The sequence below is a fragment of the Pongo abelii genome, chromosome 2 (genome assembly GCF_028885655.2).
Source record: "Pongo abelii isolate AG06213 chromosome 2, NHGRI_mPonAbe1-v2.0_pri, whole genome shotgun sequence".
Lineage (NCBI taxonomy): Eukaryota > Metazoa > Chordata > Mammalia > Primates > Hominidae > Pongo > Pongo abelii.
In genome coordinates, this window is record NC_085928.1 from 151035502 (window position 1) to 151061852 (window position 26351).

General features: G+C 35.9%; 1 protein-coding gene across 3 annotated transcripts in view; it reads left to right on the top strand.

Annotated features, from left to right (window-relative positions):
* The window catches only part of RASA2 (RAS p21 protein activator 2), a 129150-nt gene that overhangs the window by 60013 nt on the left and 42786 nt on the right, over window positions 1-26351 (top strand). For all 3 annotated transcript variants that reach the window (XM_024244968.3, XM_024244969.3, XM_054552761.2), the window contains exons 6-12: window positions 6815-6898; window positions 8793-8865; window positions 12340-12416; window positions 13340-13441; window positions 24350-24506; window positions 24844-24992; window positions 26046-26160. In XM_024244968.3, coding sequence (XP_024100736.1) covers window positions 6815-6898; window positions 8793-8865; window positions 12340-12416; window positions 13340-13441; window positions 24350-24506; window positions 24844-24992; window positions 26046-26160 — 757 coding nt within the window. The remainder of the gene's footprint in view (window positions 1-6814; window positions 6899-8792; window positions 8866-12339; window positions 12417-13339; window positions 13442-24349; window positions 24507-24843; window positions 24993-26045; window positions 26161-26351) is intronic.

Genomic DNA, 26351 nt, shown 5'->3' on the forward strand with positions numbered 1-26351 from the left:
TTGTTTCTAGGTTCTCTGTAATGATCTGTTGGTCTATGTGTCTGTTTTTATGCCAGTACAATGCTGTTTTGGTTACTATAGCTCTGTAGTATAATTTGAAATCAGATAATGTGATTCTTCTAGTTTTTTCTTTTTGCTCAGGATAGCTTTGGTTATTCTGGGTCTTTTGTGGTTTCATATAAATTTTGGGATTTTTTTTTTCTGTTTCTGTGAAGAATGACATTGGTATTTTGATAGGGATTGCATTGAGTCTGTAGATTGCTTTAGGTAGTATGGACATTTTAACAACATTGATTCTTCCAGTCCATGAACTTGGAATATCTTTCCATTTTTAAGTGTCCTTTTCAATTTCCTGCATCAGTGTTTTACAGTTTTCATTACAGATATCTTTCACTTTTTTGGTTAATTCCTAGCTATTTTGTTTTATTTGTAGCTATTGTGTAAGCAGTATTACTTTCTTGATTTATTTTTCAAATTGTTCACTGTTGGCATATAGAAACCCCACCGATTTTTGTTGTGTTAATTTTGAATCCTGCAACTTTACTAAATTTGTTTATCAGTTCTAATAGTTTTTTCGTGGAGTCTTTAGGTTTTTTCCAAATAAGATCATATCATCTGCAAACAAGGATAATTTTACTTCTTTCTTTCCAGTTTGGATGCCTTTATTTCTATCTCTTGTCTGATTGCTCTAGCTAGGACTTGAATAACAGTGGTGAAAGTGGGCATCCTTGTCATGTTCCAGATCTTAGAGAAAAGACTTTCAGTTGTTCCCCATTCAGTATGATACTAACTATGGATATGTACTATATGGCTTTTATTGTGTTGAGGTTTGATCCTTCTGTACCTATTTTTTGAGGGTTTTATTATTATGAAGGACTGTTGAATTTTGTCAAATACTTTTTGGCATCAGTTGAAATGATCATATGGTTCTTGCCCTTCATTCGGTTGATATGATGTGTCACATTGATTAATTTGCACATATTGAACCATCCTTGCATCCCTGAGACAAATCCCACTTGGTCATGATGAATGGTCTTTTTAATGTGTTGTTGAATTGGGTTTGCTGATATTTTGTTGAAGATTTTTGCATCAAGGTTCATCAGGGATATTGGCCTGTAGTTTTCTTTTTTTGATGTATCTCTTTCTGGTTTGGTATCAGGGTAATACTGGCCTCATACGAAGAATTTGGAAGTATTCCCCTCTCTATTTTTTGGACTAGCTGAGTAGGATTGGTATTAGTTCTTCTTGAAATATTTGGTAGAATTCAGCAGTGAAGCCATCAGGTCCCAGGCTTTTCTTTGCTGCAAGACTTTTTATTGTGGCTTCAATTTCATTACTTGTTATTGGTCTCTTCAGGTTTTGGATTTTTTCATGGTTCAATCTTGGTAGGTTGTATATGTCCAGGAATTTATCCATTTCTTCTAGGTTTTTCCATTTATTCTTTTTTTCAAAATTTCTTAAGCCTTTGCTCTCCATACTCACTGTCTTGTAGCAGCAGAGTTCCAGTGGTAGCTTTATGGAATTTATTGTTGATTTCTCATCCTTATAGATATTCTGAAATTCATGACATTCTCTGTTTTTTAGTATTGCTAAAGGCATGGTTTCACATATGGCTTTCTTTGTGCTTCTTGCTGGACTTTGGTTTTGGGGGAGTAATGTATGGGAAGATTCATATCCTAGTAGTTACTATTATCCTCCAGACCTAGAAAGTCCCCACTACAACATTTTTTTGAACTTCAGTGAGACCTCCCTACCATCCATTGATCTTCACTGTGTTCCTGTTTTCACTTCTTTCTACATCTTTTTCCGTGATCTATTGCTGTAGTCATTTTCTTGCAGGTTCCGTAAACTCCCCTATTGTTCTCGTCATTCTTATTTATTTGGAAAAGCTCTGATTGAAAGTGACCTCTTCCTCTGTGTTCAATCTGCACATGAATATTGCTGGAGAAGATCACGTAGGCTGATTTCACTTTAAATTTATCATCACATGCCTCAAATGGGCACTTATATCTGCCCTGGAACTTAACTGTGCTTCTCTAATACAGCTAAAAGATTCTCTACCACCACAGCCTGGAAATTGCTTACATCTCCCTGAATCCAAATCTATAAACCTAATTTGCATCCATAATTTTGTCCTTATAGCAGAGGAGGTACTCCTTTTCTTGACATTGAATTCTTCCATCTGAGCTCTGGATTCCATTTATTTCCTCTACTTAACGAGTTTTGCTCCTTCAGTTATGCCTTCTTTTTCTTGTTTTGTCAGCTTTACCTTCTCCCCTACATGGTTCTCACCACAAATAAACATGGTCTAGTATCTCTATCCTAAAAGGCATGCCTCCCCAGACCTCATCTCTGCCCACCCATACCCCAGTTCCTTTTTATCATTCCCATTCCTCTGCTCTCCTTTGAAGGCAGACTTCTCTAGGGAAACATAGTGGTAGGAGTGTGTATGAGTGAGTGTATGTGCGTGTGTGTGTGTGTGTTTGCAATTCTCCAGTCAGCACTCTCCAGTAGATTTTTCTGTGATGTAGAAAATGCTTTGTATCTTCACTGTCCAAAACAGTAGCCACTAGCCATGTGTGGATATTGAAAACTTGAAATACAGCTAATGTGACCAAAGAGCTGAAGTTTAATTTTGTTTAATTTTAATTAAATGTAAATAACCACACGTGGCTAGTGACTACAGCATTAGTGCAGCTTCAGTAAAAGAACCTGGACTCCTTTTTAGCAGTAGTTTATTTCAGGACTTGGGCAGGGAAAATATGAGATGGGTCTGGAGCATCTTGGGGGCTCAAAAAGTAAGAAAGTGCTAAAAAAATAATGGGGATATGTAAAAAGGACATTGAAGCCAATGTAAAGGGACTTCAAATTACCAAATCTGGAACAATTTGAGCTTCAGAATAAATAATAATAGTGGATTAAAACTTATAGAATAAAATGAATATAAGCAAATACTGGTACAAATAAACAATTAAAAACTCAAATACTTGGTAGGGAGAAAGGACTGCTTTTTCCTATAGTAGAATTCTAATTAATGAATGTAGGAGGAATGATGGAAATGAAAATCAACATTGGCAAACATCACAATAATAAGTGAGTGAGGGGATAATTCAACAGATCATCTATGGATGCTAAGTGAGCATAAGTATGATGACAAGATGTCTGATAGATGCCACCTTAATTGAGTGATCCAAGTTAACATCACCAATAATGAGACATCCAGTACCTCCCAATAGGATGCATTGAGAAGGACACCAAGATACATAACCTCAACCTAATCATGAGTAAACATCAGACAAACTCAGATTAAGGAATACACTACAAAATAACTGGCCAGTACTGGCAAGGTCATGGGGCAAAGAAGGAAAACTAATGAACTGTCTCAGGATGGAAAGGAATAAGAAGACATGACAACTAAATGCACTATGGGATCCTATATTGTGTCCTACTTCAAAAAGGGACATTGATGAAATTTGAGTAAGGGCTACAGATTTCAGTAATTCTGCTATGGTTATACAAAACGTTAACATTGGTTGATGAGTATACAGAAACTATTATTTTAACAGCTTTTTTGAATATCTGAAATTATTTCAAAATAACAAGGTTTTTAAAATTGCCTATACCTTGTGCATTCAACCCAGGTCTGTTTTCTGAGTTTCAGATTAATATGTCTACTTTGATGAATCACATTGCAAACTTAACACATTTAAAACTGAAGTACAGGGAGGCTGAGGCAGGAGAATGGCGTGAACCCGGGAAGCGGAGCTTGCAGTGAGCCGAGATTGCGCCACTGCACTCCAGCCTGGGCGACAGAGTGAGACTCCGTCTCAAAAACTGAAGTACTGATTCTCATGTCTATCCACCTCCTCCCCCAAAGTCTTAGCAAATGTTTAATTCCACTCAGTATGTTTTTCATCTCTAGATTTTTCCATTTTTATTGTCTTCTGTGTCTGGATGGATCATATGGAATATAATTATAACTTTTAAATGTCTTTGCTAGTTCTATCTTCTTTGTCATTTCTGATTCTGTTTCTATTGATTTTTCTTTTCATTATGGATCATAATTTTAGTTCCTTGCATTCCTGGTTATTTTCTGTTGCATGCCAGACATTGTGAAGTTGCTGGATATTTTAATATTTCTATGAATGTACTTGAGCTTTGTTCAGCACTTGGTTAAGTTACTTAGAAACAGTTTGATCCTTTTGTGGTTTACTTTTAACTTTTGTTAAACAGACAAGCACAGCCTTTACTGGAGGGCTTATGTTTTCCTACTATTAAGGCAGTACCCATGAATTACCAGGTTTTCTACTGTGGCTGATGGTACCTCTTGCTAGCCATGTGTGGGTTTTAGGAACTATTGCCTCTATTCTTTTCAAATGGTTCTTTCCCCAGCCTCGGATGATTTCCTCATATATATACACATATCAGTACTCAGCTGAATACTCAGTGGGGATTCTTGTAGCTCCCTGGAGGTTTTTCTTTCTCTGTGCAACTTTCTTCCCTTTAGTACTCTGCCCTGGGGACTCTAGTCACTTTGACCTCCTTCTGCTGACAGCTTTGTCTCCTCTTCTCAGAGAAACCATTTAGCTGTAAGCTGGGGCAGTTGGAGGGCTCACCTGTCCTTCACTGCTGATTTTGTTCAATTCATTTTGGGTGGAGAGTAAATCTCGTTCCTGTTACTCCATCTTACCTGGATGTAGAAGTTAAAATTTTCTTTTAGTTTAAAGAAAAAATCCAAAGAAAAGAATCAGATCAGTCTTATTCTAAACTGTTTATAATATTTTCTTACCTTTGTAAATTTTAGATACTGTATTGTAAATGCTTTATATGTCACATATAAATAAAATATAAAATTCCTTATATTGTGGTTATTTTCAACATTTGTTTTCTGCCCATCCATGATTTATGATATGAAATTGCTTGACTTACAGATTGGAAGAACAGTGCTATCCTAGGTAATTAGAAAAATAATATTTCCAAATATATGTAATGAATAACCTATATTTAATAATATTACTTAAGTTTTGCAGAAAACTCAATTTTTAACTGTTTTATATTTAAAAATTAAGAGTACTGATGATTTCTGTAGGGTGACACTTCTGGTTTGTGGGCATCCTTGTTTTGGTTTGTGGGTATTCTTATCCTTTCATAAGTTTTTTATAAGTCAGCATTTTCCTCTGGTTTTTTTATAGCTCATAAAATAGACAATTGGATTTCTGTCATTAAGGTTTCTCATAATTGGTGTTTATGTGAGATAAATGTGGTATTACAAGGACAGTAATATTATATTTGGGGGCACAGTGGGAATGTAGAAGGGCACCGGACTTCAGTAACGAAATTAAAAAGTAGAAGTTGAGTCTTGGCCAGCTTCTTACAAGTTATGCTACCTCTTTGAGCCTTACATTGTGACTTCCTCACATAACCTCTGAGCCTTACTTCTTTTAAATGGCATAATTCTCCTCACAAAGGCAGTTGTGAGGATTAGGTGCATTTTGTGAAAGTGCATAGTAAACTGCAAATGCCGTATCAGATATCATTTTGAGGTTTAGCCTGAGAAGGGTAAGTTTTAAGCAGTATGTACAGTGGGAAAATCTGACTATACCTCAACCCAACGTTAAAAACCAGGATTATCTTGGCTTGTGTTTTCTTTGGCTAGTTTCAAAATTTCTTTATTTATTTTTTGATGCTCAGCTTAATAGAAATGAGTCGTATTATCATTTCTGTCTTTACTCTGCAGTATACCAATAGCACTTCACTCACATCTGTGACCTGTGGGTTGTGGAGAGAAATGAGGATGTTACTCAACAGCTTGCATCTTTCAACAAAGAATACTTTTCAGCAACACTCATGAGTTTCTCTTAGGCATTAGAAAATGCATACCCTTAGACATTAAACTAAACTCATAAACTCAGTAATATTTAGTGAGAAAATTGGAGGAACAAATCACTAAAGTTAGATTCTGTGTTCTCTGTAAATACCAACAACTGTGAGCCATGGAGTAGATTAGATGACCTTGGTTTTTATGGTCTAAAACATTTTCTGCAGAATGGTGCTTACTGAGGAGCTGTTTACTGAGAATTGGAATAAAAGGCTACAGAATTGTGTGAGGCTTGCCCTATATTTATGAATCAGATTTTTAACTGGAAGCCACAGTTGTTTCCTTGTTTGTCATTCATGCTTTAGCAGAGGATATGATGCCATAGAGCTAGCTTGGTTTGTAGCTTCTCATTTAGGGTTTGCACCGCTTTCTTTTCCTTTTTAGAGGCCACAGCAGTTTTGATGTATTATCAAACCGCAAAATGTATCTTGTTGGGTATTTAGCAGAAGGAAATGTGTTGACTATTACACATCCCTTATCTACAATGCTTGAGACTAGAAGTGTTTTGAATTTCTTATTCTTGTTGGGTTTTTTTTTGAGTATTTGCATTATGTATACTTGCCCATTAAGCATCCCAAATCCAGAAAGCCCAAATTTGAAATGCTCCAGTGAGCATTTCCTTGGAGCATCATGTCAGTGCTCAGAAAGTTTCGAATTTTGGAGGACTTTGGATTTTTGAATTTGGAATGCTCAGCCTGTGTTTGATAGTTTCATTAATGATTGTGGCATTCCTGTTTAGTCTCATTTTGAAAATATAGCATAAATTTAAAAATGCATACATATGTATGTATGGAATAGGTAGTACATAGCCATACAACTGCAGACACATGGAAAACAATTCTTAACCTTTTGAATGTATTAGTTTGTGTTTAAAGATAATGTTTTATCTTGTTTAACTGGAATCTAATATGTTAAATCTCTTTTATTCTACCTTAGCATCAAGGCATGCCATGGGTTGCCTCTCATAAATGGCCAAAGCTGTGACCCTTATGCAACAGTTTCTCTAGTGGGCCCTTCTAGGTAATGTTTATTGAATTATTATTAGGTTTTAAGGTTTTGATGTTTGATTTAAAAATTTAAAAAGTGAGATTCTATGAGCAAATGATAAATAGCTATTTATAACACACAGTAATAAATGCTTTGAAAGAAAAATCTTTAGTGAGTTCTATTATACACTTGTCAATAAAAAAGCCCTCTTTTTACAGACACAAATTGGTACCCCATTTTAAATCTGCCATGCTCTTAGGCTTTAAGGAACAACCTCAGTTTTATACTATTACAATGTAGTACTTTAAAACATAAACTTGACTTTTCATGCATCAGCATTCCTACTTTCAAATATCCTGAATTTTATGCATGTAAAATCCTGTTTTAATGAATGCCAGTTCAGAATAACAAGAAAATTTATATATTTTTATCTGGAAGGCAGCTCAGGACTGAAAATTGCCTTTTCTACTCATGAGATCTGTCCTCTACAGAGAGAATTCCAACTATAGAAAAACTGCTGAAGTACTAGAGCATGGCAAAGTGTACCATATCATTGATTTAAATGATTTATAATAATTTGTGAAAAAACCTATAGCATTTTGTAATATGGTGTGTTATATGACTTCATTATGGTTTCTTTAAGGAACTGACACATCTGAAATATGTCTGCAACTGGAAGGTTTAGAATCAGGAAGCAGGAAGCACAGTATTCCCTCTACACACACATACATGCATACATACACACCCCTTTTCCCCATCTCCAGAATCTCTAGTTATTCTTACTTTGTAGAAAATCACTACTAAGTCACTTTGAAAAATGTATTTATGTATGTATGTAAAGTACCTAGTACCATGCCAGTATTTATTAGGTGCTCAAACAATAGTATGCTATTAGCAGATACTCAGTCGTATGACATTAAATGCTATTAGAGAGATTTATTTTTGCGAGTTAAAAATGTTCAATCTAGTGGAGCTATTTTTGTTTTTTTTGATAATCTCTACCTGACAAATTATTTGGTAACATACAGTTAGGGACAATTTGGCATATGAATTTGTGTTTTAAAAAGTCTGGCCAGGCGCAGGTGGCTCACGCCTGTAATCCCAGCACTTTGGGAGGCCGATGCGGGCGCATTACCTGAGGTCAGGAGTTCGAGACCAGCCTGACCAACAAGGAGAAACCCCGTCTCTACTAAAAATACAAAATTAGCTGGGTGTGGTGGCACATGCCTGTAATCCCAGCTACTCGGGAGGCTGAGGCAGGAGAATCGCTTGAACCCTGAGGTGAAGGTTGTGGTGAGCCGAGATTGCGCCATTGCACTCCATCCAGCCTGGGCAACAAGAGCAAAACTCTGTCTCAAAAAACTAAAAAATAAAAAGTCACTGTTGGTTTTGCTATTGTACTGTAGTTGTGTAAGATGTTAACACTGGGAGAGGCTGGGTAAAAACACAAGATTTCCTTACGCATTTTTTGTGACCGCCTCTGAATCTATAATTAAAAGATTTTTTTAAGAAGTCTCTATTATACCTGAAGCCCAAGAAGTAGCTGAGTTAAGAACGTTTTTCAAGTTCCTTGGGTATTTTTCAACATAGATGAAGGTACTCTAAATCTTATTGTCTTCCTTCTATTTATTCTGAGTTGCTTATAGAATAGAATGTGTTTTTAAAACCCCTGAAAAAGGTTGGCAATCTAGTGTGTCCATAGAGAGAATAATACAATCTTGGCACACAGGGGATGCCTAAAGCTTATATATTCTTTGATTTGAGTTTATAAGGACACTTACTTTTTTCCAAGGAATATTTAAAACTGAATCTTCCCTGAGTCACCTTAACTTTTAAATGGAGGTCAGGCTCCCTGGTTGGAAATAGCATGTTTTATAATTGTGTACTGTTAAGTTCTACAAGGTAAAACTCTACCACATTGGAACAGGAATGACCAAAAGAAGACAAAAGTAAAGAAGAAAACAAGCAATCCGCAGTTTAATGAAATCTTTTATTTTGAGGTAATTTTTTGTTTTACGTAAATGTTAACATTAAATATGTAATATTTAATGCTAGTTGATTTCTTTTTTCAAACCACAGTCATAGTAATCATTTTATCAATTAATGCAGATAAGCATTTCTCTCCTGAAAGCAGTAGAACCGTGGTGTGATGCAATGGATGCCCAATATATAAAATGAATAAAGGCAGAGCTCTAATTTGGGAGCAGGAGGGGCCGGGGCCATACCCACTCCCCAGTCATCCTCACTATCATGCCCTCCTTTGCACCCTCCCTTACCCTACTCAGCTCCCTACCTAACACGTAGTGGCCACAGGACTCTTCTGCAGGGTACCCTTTGACAGTCACTAGTGAAGTAAGTATAATTATCACTCAAGAAATCTGAGTTCCAGTCAAGTTGACTGAAAGAGTCACTAAATGTGACTCAAGTTTCTTATCCTGTGAAAGAATAATTGGAGGGGAAAATAAGAGCACTACCTGACTCAGAGTTTTTGTAAGACCCAAAGCATGTGAGAATCCTTTGAGACCATAAAATACTGTATGATTACAGCCTTATTATTACTCTTTTTTTTTAAGCCTGTGGACGCCTGCTTATCTTCATAGACAGCTTCAGCTGCCTTGAAGTTGTCCCAAATACAGTGCTTTGGAGTGCTTTTCTTTGGAGCATTTGTTAAATAAATCCTTTTTCATATTATTTACAAACTACAGAAAAAAAAAATCAGACTCTCAAAAAGATTGTGTTCTAATAAAGCATGTTGCAGTTCGTATCAACATGTAGGGAAGGTTTGAAAAAAGGAGTTACATTTTGTGCCTTTTCTTCTGTGTGTATTTTTCTTCGTATTTCAAAGTGGAGAGAATAAGGGTATCTCTAGTCATGCCAAATTGCTGTACTTTAATAAAGGAACACAGGCCGAAGAAAATGCCAAAAGTGAAGCAGGAAGAATTGTGGAGGGGGAAGCAAGGGAGAAAAAAAACAAAAGAAAAAGTACCAATGTGAGACTTTTCCATTTCCTGGCTAAGGACTTGGTGCAGTTGTTCTACATTTATTAATGGCGGTTGCATCTAACCTGGAGAAAACAAAGAAGGCAGCAATGTAAAGAGCTGCTGACTAAAGGGCACTCACACTCCCCATTAGCCCACATACCTTAAACCTCAGCTGGATGGAATCTACTCTGCTTCATGGATCCTTACAGTCAGCAGATGACCTTTTAAAAGTAGAAGGCCTGACCTGCCTGCTGTAGCAGGAGTACTTGTTAGGCCTTGCAACATTCATTCAGAGGGCCTTTTGTTGGTTATAAAGATAGATACATTTCCATCTCTGTCCTTTAACTAAAGCAAGGAACACAAAGCAGACATATGTATGCATATACACAACAGTAAAATGCAGTAGATATTGGGGAGGTCAGATGAACTCTGCTCCATTAAAGGCTTGAAGAAAGATTGGATTTTCTAAGATTGAGGAAAGAGTATTAGAGATGACGAACATTTTGAGCAGAGGCACAGAGACAGAAAAGCAGAAAGTTATGTCCAAGGTACAGTGAGTACTGATTTTACTGGGCTTGTGTAAGGAAATAATGGAAACTAAGATTAGAAAGGTAGAGTAGGACCAGCTGATGAAAGGCCTTGAGTGCCTAGCTGTGGTGCTTAAGTAAATGATTTTGAGCCTATAAGTTATGAGTAAAACAGTGTTTGGGAAGGAATTAACTATGATCTGAGGTCTAGGTGGCTTAGGGAGAAAGAACAAAGATGGGGAGACTGTTGTACTTTAGGTGTAAGAAAAATGGGGAGGGGATGGGGTATCTTTCAAGAGAGCGCTATGGAAATAGAGAGGAAGAGGCAGATAAAAGAGAGAATGCAAAGGGCAAGGTAACAAATTGGTTATAGAAAAAAAGAGAAAGGAAGTAGTTGAATGCTGCCCCCAAGGTTCCAAATCTGGAAAAATAGAAAAGTAGGGAAGAAGGAAAATAAAAGTGGTTTAGTTTGGAGCATAATTAGCTTGAGGGCTAACATTTTAAATCCTCCAGTAGGGAGTTTTTGACTGAAACTTAATATGAGTGATAGTTATTGACCAACACTCAAGGTTTGTTTATATAAACAGCCAAGAAAGCCAAGAGAATAGATGTATACAATACAGGAGAAAAGTGAAGAAACTAATTTCTGCGACTTAAGTATTCAACTTTGAGCATGTCATTTAATTTCTGTACTTCAGCTTCCTCATTTTTAAGTGAGGGTAATAAATCTAGCCCTGTCCGCCTCTGAGCAGCATTCTGATTAACAAAGGAGATAATGGATGTGAAAGCACTTTGTAGACTGTACAGCACTGTGCAGCTCCAAGTTGTTTTTAGTGCAAGATAAAACATAAAATTTTGAAGAATAATATATCTATAGATTCTGAAAAAGAAAGACACAGCAGCATAAGGTTGCCAAGGTAGTGCCCAGGTAAACTCTATAGAGTGTTTCTGGGAAAGGAGATACAGTTGTATGATCACTAAATTAAATAGGAGATCAAGGGAGGTAAGAACTAAGAATTTATCATCAGATTTGGTGATGAAGAGAGAGATTTTAGGAGAGTGATCTGTGAGGAAGCCAAGATTATAAGGAGTTACTATAGTGAGTGGGTGGTGAGGAAGTACAAGCTGTAAGGATGGATTACAGTTTTCAGATATTTGTCTGAGAAAAGAAAGAGATAGGAAGACCATAATTTAAGGGAGAATTTTTCTTGACTTGAGTTAGATGAACAAGCTGGTATTGAAAGCTGTAATTAAAATAGATCAAATAATGCTTACTGAATGCTTATTGCATACCATGTGTGGGTGGCTAGTCTTAGAAAAGAAGAAAATCATCTCATTCTCTTGTTGAGAAGAGCATGAGAAAAAACTCAAGTAGAGAACCCTGTGTGGGAGTGGACAAGTTCAGGTGAACGGTTATTGAGGAAGTTCCTGCCAATGGCCTTGATATTTTCAGCAAAAATGTGAGAAAGAAGTGCAGAGTAGGATTGGTGTCTTGAGAAATGTGAGAAGGTCTTTAAACACTTCTGAATCACCAACTGACTACCTGTGAGCCAGAGAATCTAATGTTCATTGATATATTTATTTTATTTTATTTTTGTTAAAATAGAGACAGTCTCACTTTGTTGCCCAGGCTGGTCTTGAACTCCTGGCTTCAAGCAATCCTCCTGCCTTGGCCTCCCAAAGTGGTGGGATTACAGGCATGAGCCACTGCACCTGGCCATTGCCATATATTGAGTTGATAGGAATGGCATAGAGACAAAGATTATTTTGATTTTTTTTTACACTACCTTATTCTTTTCTGCTACTTCCACAGTTGCTTTTATATTCAGCTATTGAGTAAAATATTACTTGGACATTTTCCTCTGCTTTTATCCACAATTGAATATTTTGCAGATGATCATTTTTAAGCTGTAGGAAAAATGTATTTTTTAAAAAAAAATTTTTACTAAAAATATTTTGTTTACAGGTAACCAGATCCAGTAGTTACACCAGAAAGTCCCAGTTCCAGGTAGAAGAGGAGGACATTGAAAAGCTAGAAATCAGGTATGTGCCTTGGGGTTTTACAGAATTGCTTTTTTGTATACCAAAAGAAAATCCTAGATTCAACCAAAAAAGGTAAACCAACTTTAATAGAATTCTCTATAGCAAGTTGGTTGATGAAACTTAGAGGAATATGCAACTAATTTAAATCCAGATTATCTTTCCAAAGTCTGATTTGTTTGCAGAAATAGTCAAGGTGTATTAATTTTATAAACAAAGATGATCTAATTTTCATCTGTTTTATTGTATTGATTTTTAATTTTTCCCAAATTGTTCCTTACATTTCTGGATTATAGTGTAACGGATGGAAAGGAAGTTATATCTCAGCCAATTTAGAAATTTTTTTTATCCTTAACATATCTGCTGTCTAACAGAAATTTCAGTGAGGTAAGAAGATAATTCAACAGGTGCATGTGTTTGAAGTTTGTGCTGTTTCCTAGGTCTTAAATATCTATGCCCTTTGTGAAGGAAAAATCTTATAAATGCATGTGTAGGTGTGATGTTAACAGTGTGTTCATCTAGATGGTATATTAATCATGTGTTTGGAGTGATCAGGTAATGTATTTTTCTAATTTTTCTGTATATATTAATTGGTGGTAATCTAGAGAGAAACTAGTCTTATTGTAGTTTCTTTCTGTAGTCCTTATTGCTATAGGTTAAAATAAAGCCTCAGCTTTCAAACTAAGACAGTTTAAGTGCCTTCTTTCAGACTATTTAAAATTACTTTCTGTGCTTTTTAAATAAAAGCTGCTATAGTATTTTGCTTCTCTGGTCTGGATAGTGAGGTATGTATATGGTGTTGCTAACATCTTTTAAGCATGTAAAATTAATGCTATAATACAGATCAAAGTAATTTGAAGCTGTTTTGTGGTGTGAACTCTCTTAAACATTGTTTGCAAAACATAAAGCCAGTTTTCAATTTTCAGGATCGACTTGTGGAACAATGGAAACCTAGTCCAAGATGTTTTCCTAGGTGAGATTAAGGTTCCTGTAAACGTATTAAGAACTGATTCCTCTCATCAAGCCTGGTAAGAGCCCAGCATTTTGGTGAACTCCATAGTTTAATTCTCTTTAATACAGTGTATATATATGCAAATAAATGCTTACTCTGAACATATTTTAAATTTGCCATGTAATAAGCCAAACGTCATTAATATTGATATGTTCATTAATTCATTGTTGCAGAAGTAAATTGTAAGTTTTATGACTTGACCTGTGCTACGGAGATAAAAGAACTGAATCATCTAGGAATATTTTTCTTTTCAGAAGTGAAGACTTGACTCTTAAGGAGAAAAATGGGAAACATTTAAAACATTATGTAAGAGTTGTTCATGTAAGAAAACGCTTGGTCACAAATCAGTGTCTGCATTTCAGAAGCTTTATTAGTGGTCATAGGAACTGTGGATATTTGAAAGCAAAGGATTTTATTTAGGGGCCTCAGTTGTTTATGAGAACTAACCACTGTTCTTCCTTCACCACACCCCATTGAAATGTACTGTAGATGGCCCTAATGTTACTTTTTGAATGTCTAAGGTCTTATGTTGTTGAGCTGGCACTTTTTAGGGCTCTTGGTTTTCAATAATGACTATAATATTATTTTAGTTTTCAATGACTCTAATAATAACATTAAACTGATGTTAAATTCAAATTAATATTCAGACATTACATTGAGCTAGTTTCCTTAGCAGAATCAATGTGAAACTATTGTTTTTTTCTGTCTATAGCACTTAAAAGCATGTGTATCCTTTCAGTATGTTGCCCAGCATCTCTCTTGCTAGATTTTGGTTTCAACTGGATATAAATGAACATGCCTTTCTCATTTACCTTTTAAGGAGCACTTTTTGGAACTCAGTTTCCGCTGCCTCAAAGGGGAGTGTTTAGGTGTTTTTTATGGATATCAGTTTCATCTGTCCCTAAAAGAGCCTGCCTCTTCTGATTGGCCATCAGACGTCTTCATTTTAGAGTCTTGTCCTAGAGCAGTTATCATTTGTAGACTGATATGGAGACTCTCAAAATTTTTACTTTATTTTTGCCTCTCTAGTCTAAGGCAGATCTAAGATTTATTGGTCTTTATGTTGGCATTTTGTGTATTATAGTTTGTAAAATGCATCCACAGAGGGGGAAAAAGTCAAACGTAGTCACTGTGAAAAATTGATGAAGATTTGGGACCTGTCATCCTCCCATTACACCATGTCTTCCACCTTCCATCAAATAGCATACATTTTAAAATGAAAATTTCTGAGCTCAGTTTGTCAAGTTTTTAAAATTATGTGCCAGACCACTCAGTACAGAAGAGAAAAACGCTTTGTAATGCCTCCGGGTCCCTCAAAATGAACTTGAAATGTGCCACATAATCTGTTTTTTAAGTAAGACTGTCTCCAGAGATGCCTTCCAAATTTGGCAAAACTTTGTGCAGCTTCCTTGGCAGTATGTAAGAACATTAACAAACTAATTTTATTTTTATAGATGTTTTTGGCCCATGATATTTTAAAGTAACCTGCCAGAAATATAAGTGCTAAAATTTATATAGCATGAAATAGGAACATCTGGTAATTCATATATAGTTCCATAGTTGTAAAGAAACATAAAAATGTGAATGCCATTTCTTGTAAGTTGGAAATAAAACTCTTAACCTCCTCTGTCAATTGTAGAGCCATAGCATCCCCTTGTGGGGTTGTTGGTAACTGCATGAAAACTCAAGAAAAGATTTATTTATCCTCAGGATTTCAGGCAATTCTTTCTAATCTTGATGTTAAGAGAGTAATCATCAGTAATTTAATTCTGTTGTTTGAAAAGTCTCAAAATAGATATAAACATCTTTTCAGTTTTAATTTTTAAATTTGAAAGTAAGATTCAAATAATAGATAAGAGAATTACTGAGTTTTTCTTTTCAACAGAAGCACTTTATACATTATTTTAGACTAGATGAATATTTGATATGATTTAGCTTTCCAGTTAGTTAATTTTGACACCTTTTGTCCTCAAACATTTTTTTTGGGGGGGGTGGTCTTACTTTTTTTGAGACAAAGTCTCACTCTGTTGCCCAAGCTGGAGTGCAGTGGCGTGATCTCGGCTCACTGCAACCTCCACCTCCCGGGTTCAAGCGATTCTCCTGCCTTAGCCTCCCAAGTAGCTGGGACTTCAGGTACATGCCACCATGCTGAGCTAATTTTTGTATTTTTAGTAGAGACGGGGTTTAACTATGTTGGCTAGGCTGGTCTTGAACTCCTCGTGATCCGCCCACCTCGGCCTCCCAAAGTGCTGGGATTGTGAGCCACTGCGCCCAGCCTTTGGTCTCACATTTTTAACATATCTGTTTAATATTTGAATTTAGAAAATATAACAAGTCTCCTGTCTTCAGTTAAAAAAAAAACAAAATACAAAAAAACAAAAATAGGCCTGGCGTGGTGGCTTACGCCTGTAATCCCCGCACTTTGGGAGGCCGAGGCAGGCGGATCACGAGGTCAGGAGATCGAGACCATCCTGGCTAACACGGTGAAACCCCATCTCTACTAAAAATACAAAAAATTAGCTGGGCTTGGTAGTGGGCACCTGTAGTTCTAGCTACTCGGGAGGCTGAGGCAGGAGAATGGCGTGAACCCGGGAGGCGGGGCTTACAGTAAGCTGAGATCGCACCACTGCACTCCAGCCTGGGAGACAGAGCGAGACTCCGTCTCAAAAAAAATCAACAACAACAACAACAACAACAAAAAACAGAAATAACGTTCAACTTTTTTTTTTTTTTTTTTAGACGGAGTCTCACTCTGTCGCCAGGCTGGAGTGCAGTGGCGCAATCTTGGCCCACTGCAGTCTCCACCTTCTGGGTTTAAGCCATTCTCCTGCCTCAGCCTCCTGAGTAGCTGGGATGACAGGCATGCGCCACCACACCCAGCTAATTTTTGTATTTTTAGTAGAGACGGGGTTTCACCACGTTCACGAGGCTGGTCTTGATCTCCTGACCTCATGATCCCCCCGCCTCGGCCTCCCAAAGTGCTGGGATTACAGGCGTGAGTCACCGCACCCAGCCCACGTTCAGTTATTAATAGAACTGCTTCTTTATTCTCTCATTTACATAGCATTATGTACAAATCATTGTACTTTGGGTTTGTCTACCTCAATTTTAATTACACAGACCCTATGGTTAGAATTGTTTAAATGCTGATTTTTTTCTGTTAAGGGACTGTCAAAACTGCTTACTCTTGAGAGCATAAGGATTGCTTTTATGCTTGTGAATGAAAAGTACATGTTTAGAGCAACTGAATGCTACTTTCAGTTAAAAATTTCTCTTTATTTCCTGCTTCTTTTTCTTTCAAATGGAAATATTTCATTCAAAAACTGACATATATATATATATGAGTTTTTTGTTTTGTTTTCATTTAGAAATGCCAGATAGTCCTGAACTATTTAACAAATCTTGAGCCTTTTCTCTTTAGCTCTAATTCATACAGAATTATTTAATTCATAAGGATCTTTCAGGTAGTTTATTAAATTGAGCCTTCGTAATAATATTTTAAAGTAATAATCACATTTATATAGTTATACAAATAACTATTGATAGTTATTCATATATTTAAGTGGTAATAGTTATACATCATATATATAAATGTTATATGTGTAACATTTACATAGTGATTACTGTGTACCAGGAACTATTCTAAGTGCTTTAGTTATAATAACTTTTTTAGGGCTGTTGTAGGGCTTTAATGTGTTAAGACACTATTAATACTCCTTATTTGACAAATGAGGAAAAAGCACAGAGAAATTTAGCAACTTGTCTAAGGTCACACAGCTGGGATTTGAACCAAACTGTTTGACCCCAAAGTTTGTGCTTTTAACCAGTGTACTGTAAGTTTTGAACTTTGGCATATTTCTGAATATATTTAAAACTCAAAAACATTCTTTTAAGCCATTAGCAAAGATTTGAGTGCCCCTTGCTTATAAAATATTATTTAAAAGAGAATCAGAGTTCCCTACTCATTTAAAAAATGAACTCTTCAAGGGATGGGTAAAACAACATGTTATGAAGTCTTTTTTTTTTTTTCAAGTAGACATAGATGAGATATTTTGTCTATGGGGATTTCTTATGCTGCAAAGAAAATCCAAGGAAACAAGTTTAGAAAGTATGGCAGGAGTGAACCCTTCTGGAGTTCTTAAGCATCCAAAAACAATATGTGCATAAAAATGAGTAATTGGCATAGCACTACCCTAATTCCTCTACATAGAACAATGCTATGTTAAGACTGTAGGCCTGGTAATTTTCAGTTATATGAGAGTAAAGAGGGATGTCATACCCCTCCCTCAGTTATTTGGAGCTAAAGGAAATAAACTTGCGCTCTGAGCAAAATTTCTGTAGTAAAAACCAAAACAGAGTTTGTTTTGACTGTAGAGTGTAGAGACACTGTTTAAGATGGATACGGATGGTCCCAGAGAGGCAGAACCAGTTGTAACTGAGTAAGCAGTAATACGAGTAATGTTACTCTACTGTGCATGGAAAACATTAGTTCAATAGGAGGAAAAGATTCATCTAGAGTAATAAAAAAGGATTCCAAAGAGGTAGGCATGGTACTGCCTATTCAAGCACAATTGAGGGGGTAGGGGATTCTGGTCCAGAAGAATTACTGTTTCCTTGGCAAGACTGTTGTCTTAGCTGAGAGATTCTTAAGGCTGCATAAAACTTGTCATGCCTCTGTACTCACCACAACGCCTTTTGATAATTTGCCTTTTCAACAACAGGTAAAAAAAATACAGTGAAAGATATAGATGAAAACCCTATGGTAAATGGTGACAATTGTTGTAACCAAGTGACGAGCACATGGGGGTGGTGGTAAGAAAGGGTGTTCATTATTACTATTATCACTCTTCTCCCTACTTTTTTAAGTGAGCATTTCTATAATAAAATGCATTGGTCACTTAACAATCCAGGTACTTACGCCACTTGACTATATTTCTTTTTCATAAATTTAATAATTGACCTGCTTTTATCAGGCTCTGCACTCAGTCATTGCAATTCAGGTGCACCTTATTTTTCTTTTTTATTTTTTTTGAGATGGAGTCTCTCTCTGTCGCCCAGGCTGGAGTGCAGTGGTGCGATCTTGGCTCAGTGCAACCTCCACCTCCTGGGTTCAAGCAATTCTCCTGCCTCAGCCTCCCAAGTAGCTGGGACTACAGGCATGTGCCACCATGCCTGGCTAATTTTTGTATTTTTGTAGAGATGGGGTTTCACCATGTTGGCCAGGCTGGTCTCGAACTCCTGACCTCAGGTGATCCACCCGCCTTGGCCTCCCAAAGTGCTGGGATTACAGGCATGAGCCACCACACTTGACCTTCAGGTTCACTTCAGATGTGCTGATAAAACGAGATGTCTGAATTTGCAAAGTTGCCAAACATGCCCTGGATTGTGAAAAATTGACCAAAGTATCAATTGTCAGGATGCTTGGTCATCAACCAGCTAAACTTCCTGATATGGTTTGGCTGTGTCCCCACCCAAATCTCACCTTGAATTGTAATCATCCCCACATGTCAAGGGCAGGGCCAGGTGAAGATAATTGAATCATCGGGTGGTTTCAAACCCCCATACTGTTCTTGTGGTAGTGAATAAGTCTCAAGAGATCTGATGGTTTTATAAATGGGAGTTCCCCTGCACAAGCTCTCTTGCCTGCCACATGTAAGACGTCCCTTTACTCTTCTTTGTCTTCTGCCATGATTGCGAGGTCTCCCCAGCCATGTGGAACTGTGAGTCAATTAAACCTCTTACCTTCATAAATTACCCAGCCTTGGGTATGTCTGTATTAGCAGCATGAAAACAGACTACACTTCCCTTAGAGGTACTTCTGAGTCACCTTTGCTAACAGGCTTGTTTCTAATTATTTCATTGACCATATCTTTACATCACTATTTCTTAAATCAGACAGTAGATGTTCTGAAGGTTGATCTTCCTCTTTTGTGGGATAGTGATGTAATTTCTTCTTGTATTAACCATCCCTTCATCCTTTAAATTTGCCTTGGTTAATTCGCTAGTTGTCTTTTCTGTCTTTATCTTATCTTTCTCAAAGCTAATAAATATTCTATTAAAGCCTTCTTCTATTTTTAAATGAATTAATATATTAGAGGAGGTCATAGCTGATAAATATATAAATTAAATATTAAAACTACTGTTTCTTTTATAAAAAGCATCTCAGCATTCCAGCTAAGTGAAGGAGGAGTGATAGAGTTATAAAATTATCATTTTGATGATTAATGGCTCTAAGCCGTGATCATCAGTGGCTGCTGATATTGCAAAAGGAGAAACAACCAGACATTTGTGCCTCTTGGTAGAACTACACAGCATTATCAATGAAGCATTCTTGCCAGAACGTCAAATCTGAATCTAACGAAGCCTCTAGATCTAACTACCAATATAGAGGAAATACAGAGAAGATGAAGGAATATGGTAAATGACATTGTGGAGGTAGAGATAAGAGCTAACACAATTCCAAAGGTGGAAAACTCTATAGGACCAATAGTGAGGAATCTATAAAAGAGACTTAAGAATGCTATTACCAATTCTAATCTATGGACCTTATTTGGATTTGAACAAACTGTAGAAAAACATTTATGATAAGTTTGGGGAAATTTGAATACTAACTGAATAGTCATGACTTTTTAAAATTATATATGAAATTATACCTGGAAATTGCTTTAAAATAATAATGCAGGAACAGGATGGGAGAGTGAGTGAAGGTATGGCTGAAACAAGATCAGTCTTCTATTAAAAAAAATCAGTGTATGTATTTTTAAATTTTGTTTGGCATTGCCTTTAGATAGAGAATAGAGAAGATGGCAGCTTTTTTCTCATGTTAATTAGAAACTTCTTTCTAATTGCTTTCAAAAATTGACCCAAGGCTTCAAAACCAAAGCATTCATTCACTCACTCTCTAGTCAACATCCATGGAATGTCTACTACTAAGCCCATGTGCCCTATGCTGACCTATCTACTGAAAATAAAATCGTGGGTTCAAACAGCAATGCTTAAAAAAAATCAAACTGCTTAAAAATATTGCACCTGTGAATCTATTTTAGTATTTCTAGGGAATTACTTTACTACTGGGCTTTGTAATTTCAAACTTTAGAAAGGCCTTAGCGCAGGATTTATAAAACTTGAAATCTATGAGTATAAATAAATAATTCCAGGCCAGGCATGGTGGCTTACACCTGTAATCCCAGCACTTTGGGAGGCTGAGGCAGATAGATCACCTGAGGTCAGGGGTTCGAGACCAGCCTGGCCAACATAGTGAAACCCCATCTCTACTAAAAATATAAAAATTAGCCTGGTGTGGTGGCACACGCCTGTAGTCCCAGCTACTCGGGAGGCTGAGGCGGGAGAATCGCTTGAACCCAGGAGGCAGAGGTTCAGTGAGCCGAGAGCATGCCATTGCACTCCAGCCTGGGTGACAGAGTGAGACTCCGTCTCAAATAATAATAATAATAATTCCAAACATTCTACATTCTTAGATAAAATATATAATTTATTTCTCAAACAGTATAGGGGAAATATTGACAGCATTTAAAATGCATTTTAATGTATTTTAAAACTTTTTAAATGTATTTTTAAAACATTAAAATGCATTCTTAATGTATTTTACATGTATTCACAAAATATAAGAAAATGCAATTCGTGTCATAATTGTGACATGATACCAAAGGAGAGAATCCCTCCCTTTACTGTAGCAAGTGTATACCATAGAGGCAGTGAGTAAGAGAGGAACAGAATAGAGCAGTAACAAGATGAAAATGGAAAGACAAACTCTTCCTCAGTATAAGTAACCAGTGCTATAAATTTGCTGTGCCTAGTACAAATGTTGAACAATTGTATAAACAGAGGTTGAGGATTTTCTGCAAATAATAAAAGAAGTATCAGTGCAGATTATTCTGGGAGAAGAATGGCAAAGAAAATCCACAAAAGCATTTTAGCAGAACTTGGGTAACAGAGGACTGAGAAAGAGAATTTCCCAGACCCACAAAGCAAATAAATAATTTTCCCCAGTCTCTTAGTAAGGAGGATTGAAATTAAATTCAAAATTTTAATGTTTGCTGTTTATTGCTTTTTGAACACAATTATTTTTAAGTTACTTATGGCCTATTAAGCTGTATAGCATTTTCACTTCACAAGACAGTACAATTATTTTTCATTATATTCATAAATACCTCTCTTAAAGAACTCAAGTCCATTCATTGCATGAATATTATGTACCCGTTAAAAAGAACAAACTGGATCTATGAAAAGTAGTTTCAGAGAGTTAACTAGGAAGTGCTTTCGGGTAAAAAAACAAGATACAGGAGAGTAGAATATGATAACATTTTTGTAAACTGACTAATAGGCTCAAAACTCATTTATAAATGTGTATATATGCACACATTTTTAAAAATCTATATAAAATTATATAAGCATGAAGAAAATAGAGAAGGGTCCATAGTAGGTAGTTAACAGGTTCCTAAGAGAAGAGGAGGTGCAGAATGGTAGTGTTTTGAAGATAGGAAAAAAGATAAGAGAAACCCAAAGTTAAAAGAGAAAAAAAAGAAAACGTTCCTTGAAGAAACAAAAGCATTGATTTGATGACATTGTTTATATATGTATGCATCGTTATCTATTTGTCTATGTGTAGTAAGGATTTTTTAATATTAAATAAAGATTCTGGTTCAAAGAGTGATGAAAATAATAAGTGGCACTCCACACAGATTCTTTCTTGGTTCTTGAGGTTTGAGCTTCACTACAAAAAGAATCTCCATTCAGTTGCTTTTATCTACCCTACAGCGTTTGTTAATAGCAAATCCAAATTTGTAAATTTAATTTGGAGTTATTTCTGAAAATAAATTTTGTGGGCAATATGATGATAAGTCATAGGAAAAAAAATGCAGATAAATATTTATAAATAAATTCCCTTAATATATTCTAATTGTGATAGTTTCTGCAGCATAATTTAAAATTATGCTATTTTCAGTGTCCAAATAATGATGTTATCAGTGTTAGTATTGATCATCTGGCTGCACATAGTAACTTAAAATAATTTTGTTTTAGAATGTACTAATAAAAGACACATATAATACAGTTTTTCTGCAGTTTGGTTTCTGGTTATAGTTAAGTAAAGTAAAGATTCACTATTTTATATACAGCACAAGAAAATGCCTTTTTAAAATAATGAATTATTGAAGAATAAGAATACAGTTAGGTTTTTTTCCTGGATGTTTTTAGATATTTTGCTCTAATGGAATAAAGGGGATGAAGTATTTGTAATTGGCATATTATTTTAGATAAATAAATTTTTAAGAGTTTGAACAATTTTTTAACTCCTGGAACTCCTGTGATATCTTGAATGAGTAGCAAACTTTTTTTTTTCCAGTCCTAGAAAGATATATTTTGGCTAAAGCCCAGCAACTCTGAAATTTTAATGTCCAAATTAGTTGAGTTCAATTGTTTTTGCAAACTTAGGCTACTATAAGAGTAAAAATTGCCTTTCTCTAAACCTGATATAGTCTAGAAAAAAAAGAGGTATTTACACTAACAACAAATCATAAATTTCAAATTTAGGCAAGCATATTGCTGAGTATCCCCCAAAAAAGGAAATAAGAATACTTGATTGTCAATGGCACTTTACAATTTTTATCAGCCTTCATCCAATTTTGTTTTGTTTTGTTTTTTAATTTTAGATTCAGGGGTACATGTACAGGTTTGTTACATGGGTATATTGTGTAATGCTGAGGTTTAGGCTTATTATCCCTTCACCCAAGTAGCGAACAAAGTACCGGATAGTTTTTTCAACCCCTACCCCCCTATCTCCCTCCCCACTTTTGGAACCCCCAGTGTCTATTGTTACCATCTTTGTGTTTGTGCATACCCAGTGTTTAGCTCCCACTTACAAGTGAGAACATAGGGTATCTGGTTTTCTGTTTCTGCATTAATTCGCATAGAGTAGTGGCCTCCAGCAGCATCCATGTTAGTGCAAAGGACATAATTTTTTTCTTTCTGTGACTGCGAACAAGATTAGTCTTCAGTTGATAATTGTTTAAGCTAGATAATGGGTACATGAGAGTTCAATATTCTCTTCTCTTTTGTTTGTGTTTTTAAATTCCCATGATAAAAAGCTTTTTTTTAACTCTTAGATTTCTGGTTTTGGTCCTGCAAATTTCTCTTAAGTTCAAATTTTTGGATAAAGAATTTACTTTAAAACAAGTTTACTTGTGCATTCTGATATGTCTTATCTGCTTTTTTTTTTTTGAGACGAAGTCTTGCTCTGTCATCCAGGCAAGCCCAGACTGGAGTACAGTGGCGGAATCTCAGCTCACTGCAACTCCGCCTCCTGAGTTCAAGTGATTCTCCTGCCTCAGCCTCCCAAGCAGCTGGATTACAGGCACCTGCCACCATGCCGGACTGATTTTTGTGTTTTTAGTAAAGACAGGGTTTTACCATGGTGGCCAGGCTGGTCTCGAACTCCTGACCTCAAGTGATCTGCCTGCCTCAGCCTCCCAAAGTGCTGAGATTACAGTCATGAGCCACTGCACCCGGACTGTCTTATCTATTTTCAACTAAATGCCTCTTTCTTAAATTTAGTTGGTAAAAATTTATTTTTGATAATACATTGGATTTTAAATGTTTACCTTTTATTATCATTTTTTCTAAACCTGCAAGCTAATCAAACTCTTGTTCAACTCCTTTGAGATCTTAATTTCTGTAATATCTATGCTTTTTGTTTCCTGGATAAAAATGTATTTATAGCTTTCTAATCCAATGTATAACCAATATTAGGTTCCTGAAGATGAGTATCCTGCTACTTATGAAGCTTCCTAACCGTAAATACTAAGTTGACTTTTTTGGTTTAGTTTTTTTATAGCTTAACTCTTAACTTGCCTCATTGGCTTGAGTGCATTTCCATCACATGGAATCACTTATATTTTTACTTCAGGTACTTGCTACAACCAAGAGACAATGGAAACAAGTCATCCAAAACTGATGACCTGGGGTCTCTGCGATTAAATATATGTTATACAGAAGACTACGTGCTTCCTTCAGAGTACTATGGTTCTTTGAAAACTTTGCTGCTAAAATCACCAGATGTTCAAGTATGTTAAGAATCTTAAGGATATGATTTAACACGAAACAGCTAAAATAATTCTATAAATGATAAGGAAAAGATTTCAAGAGTATCAAGTCTTATTAAAACAGTAAAAATTATATACATACATATATCTACACACACACGTTTCTATTTATCTGAACCAGAATACTGTGATTCCTACATGTGCTCCCACAATCATCTCTGATAAAAAATTACAAAAATTAAATATCCTGTATAACAGCTTTAGTGACATTATTTCAGTTACTTTTACAGGCTAGTGATTGAACAGTTAATCATGTTTCCTTGATGTTTGTGCTTGTTTTCTACCTTTCTGTATTTAGCCAATATCTGCCTCAGCTGCTTACATTTTGAGTGAAATATGTCGAGATAAAAATGATGCTGTTTTGCCCCTTGTACGACTGCTGCTGCACCATGATAAACTTGTTCCTTTTGCCACTGCTGTGGCTGAATTAGACTTGAAGGATACACAGTAAGAGTTATATTTTATTAAATGTTAATTACATATTGTTGAAATTGGACCTTAGTATGACAGATTGATTCTGTAGTCTGAATTTTTTTGTATTGATTAGCCTTACTGTATAGTAGGCTGAAAAGAAGTACTTAACAAATAACAAAAGGCAGTTAAGCTATCAAACAGTATTCATCTACCTTAAGGACAACAATTAATGAAGGATGTTTTTCTTTAACTCAGGAAATTTCATTTGTTACTAATCTGCTGCTTAGTATACTGATTCACGTGTCACAAGTTAAAACACCAGAGCAGAAGTGTTTTTTTCTTTATTCATTATGTGTCACCCTTATATGCATATGTATGACATTCAAAAAGCAATCAAGTGACTTCTCATTCACGTCATAGTCCAACACTGTTGTTTTTTTACACACAGAGACATACATATACTCCACATTTTTGGTTCATAAACATGATATGCCTTTTTAAAAAAACATATATATGTATATATGTATATATATATATATACACACACACACACACGTATTGAGTTTTTTGTTTGTTTATTTGTTTTTAAGACAGAGTCTCGCTTTTTCACCCAGGTTGGAGTGCAGTGGCATCATCTTGGCTCACTGCAGCTTCTGCCTACTAGGTTCAAGCGATTCTCCTGCCTTAGCCTCCTGAGTAGCTGGGATTACAGGCACTCGCCACCATGCCCAGCTAATTTTTGTATTTTTAGTAGAGATGGGGTTTCACCATGTTGGCCAGGCTAGTCTCACACTCCTGACTTCAAGTGATCCACCTGCTTCGGACCCCCAAAGTGCTGAGATTACAGGCGTGAGCCATCACACCTGGCCATTATTTCTATATATTTTTGGTAAGTTTGAAAAACCTAATGGCGGCAAGCTTTTAAATAAATGGTAAAAATTACTAAAATTGTAGGTCACTTATGCCTTCTAGTATGTCTTAATCTATTTCAGCTAAATGCTTCTTTCTTAAATTGGTCAAGTATGTTATATTATTGGTTTCAAAACCTTTGTTTACTACATTTGGTTTCATCCATTTCTATTTCAGAGATGCAAACACAATTTTTAGAGGAAATTCCTTGGCTACCCGATGTCTGGATGAGATGATGAAAATAGTGGGAGGGCACTACCTGAAAGTAACATTAAAACCTATTCTTGATGAGGTACAGAATATATCTCCAACAATGATAGTTTGTTGCCTTATGATAGTTGTTCTTTTATCAAGTGATCTATTGATGGGAAGGATTTATTCATTCATGTGTTACTGAAAAAATAGACTGAACACTTTAGAAGCAAATTATTTACTTCTCTGTCAATGGGTTTTTACTCAAAAGGTACAGTATAGTATAATCTA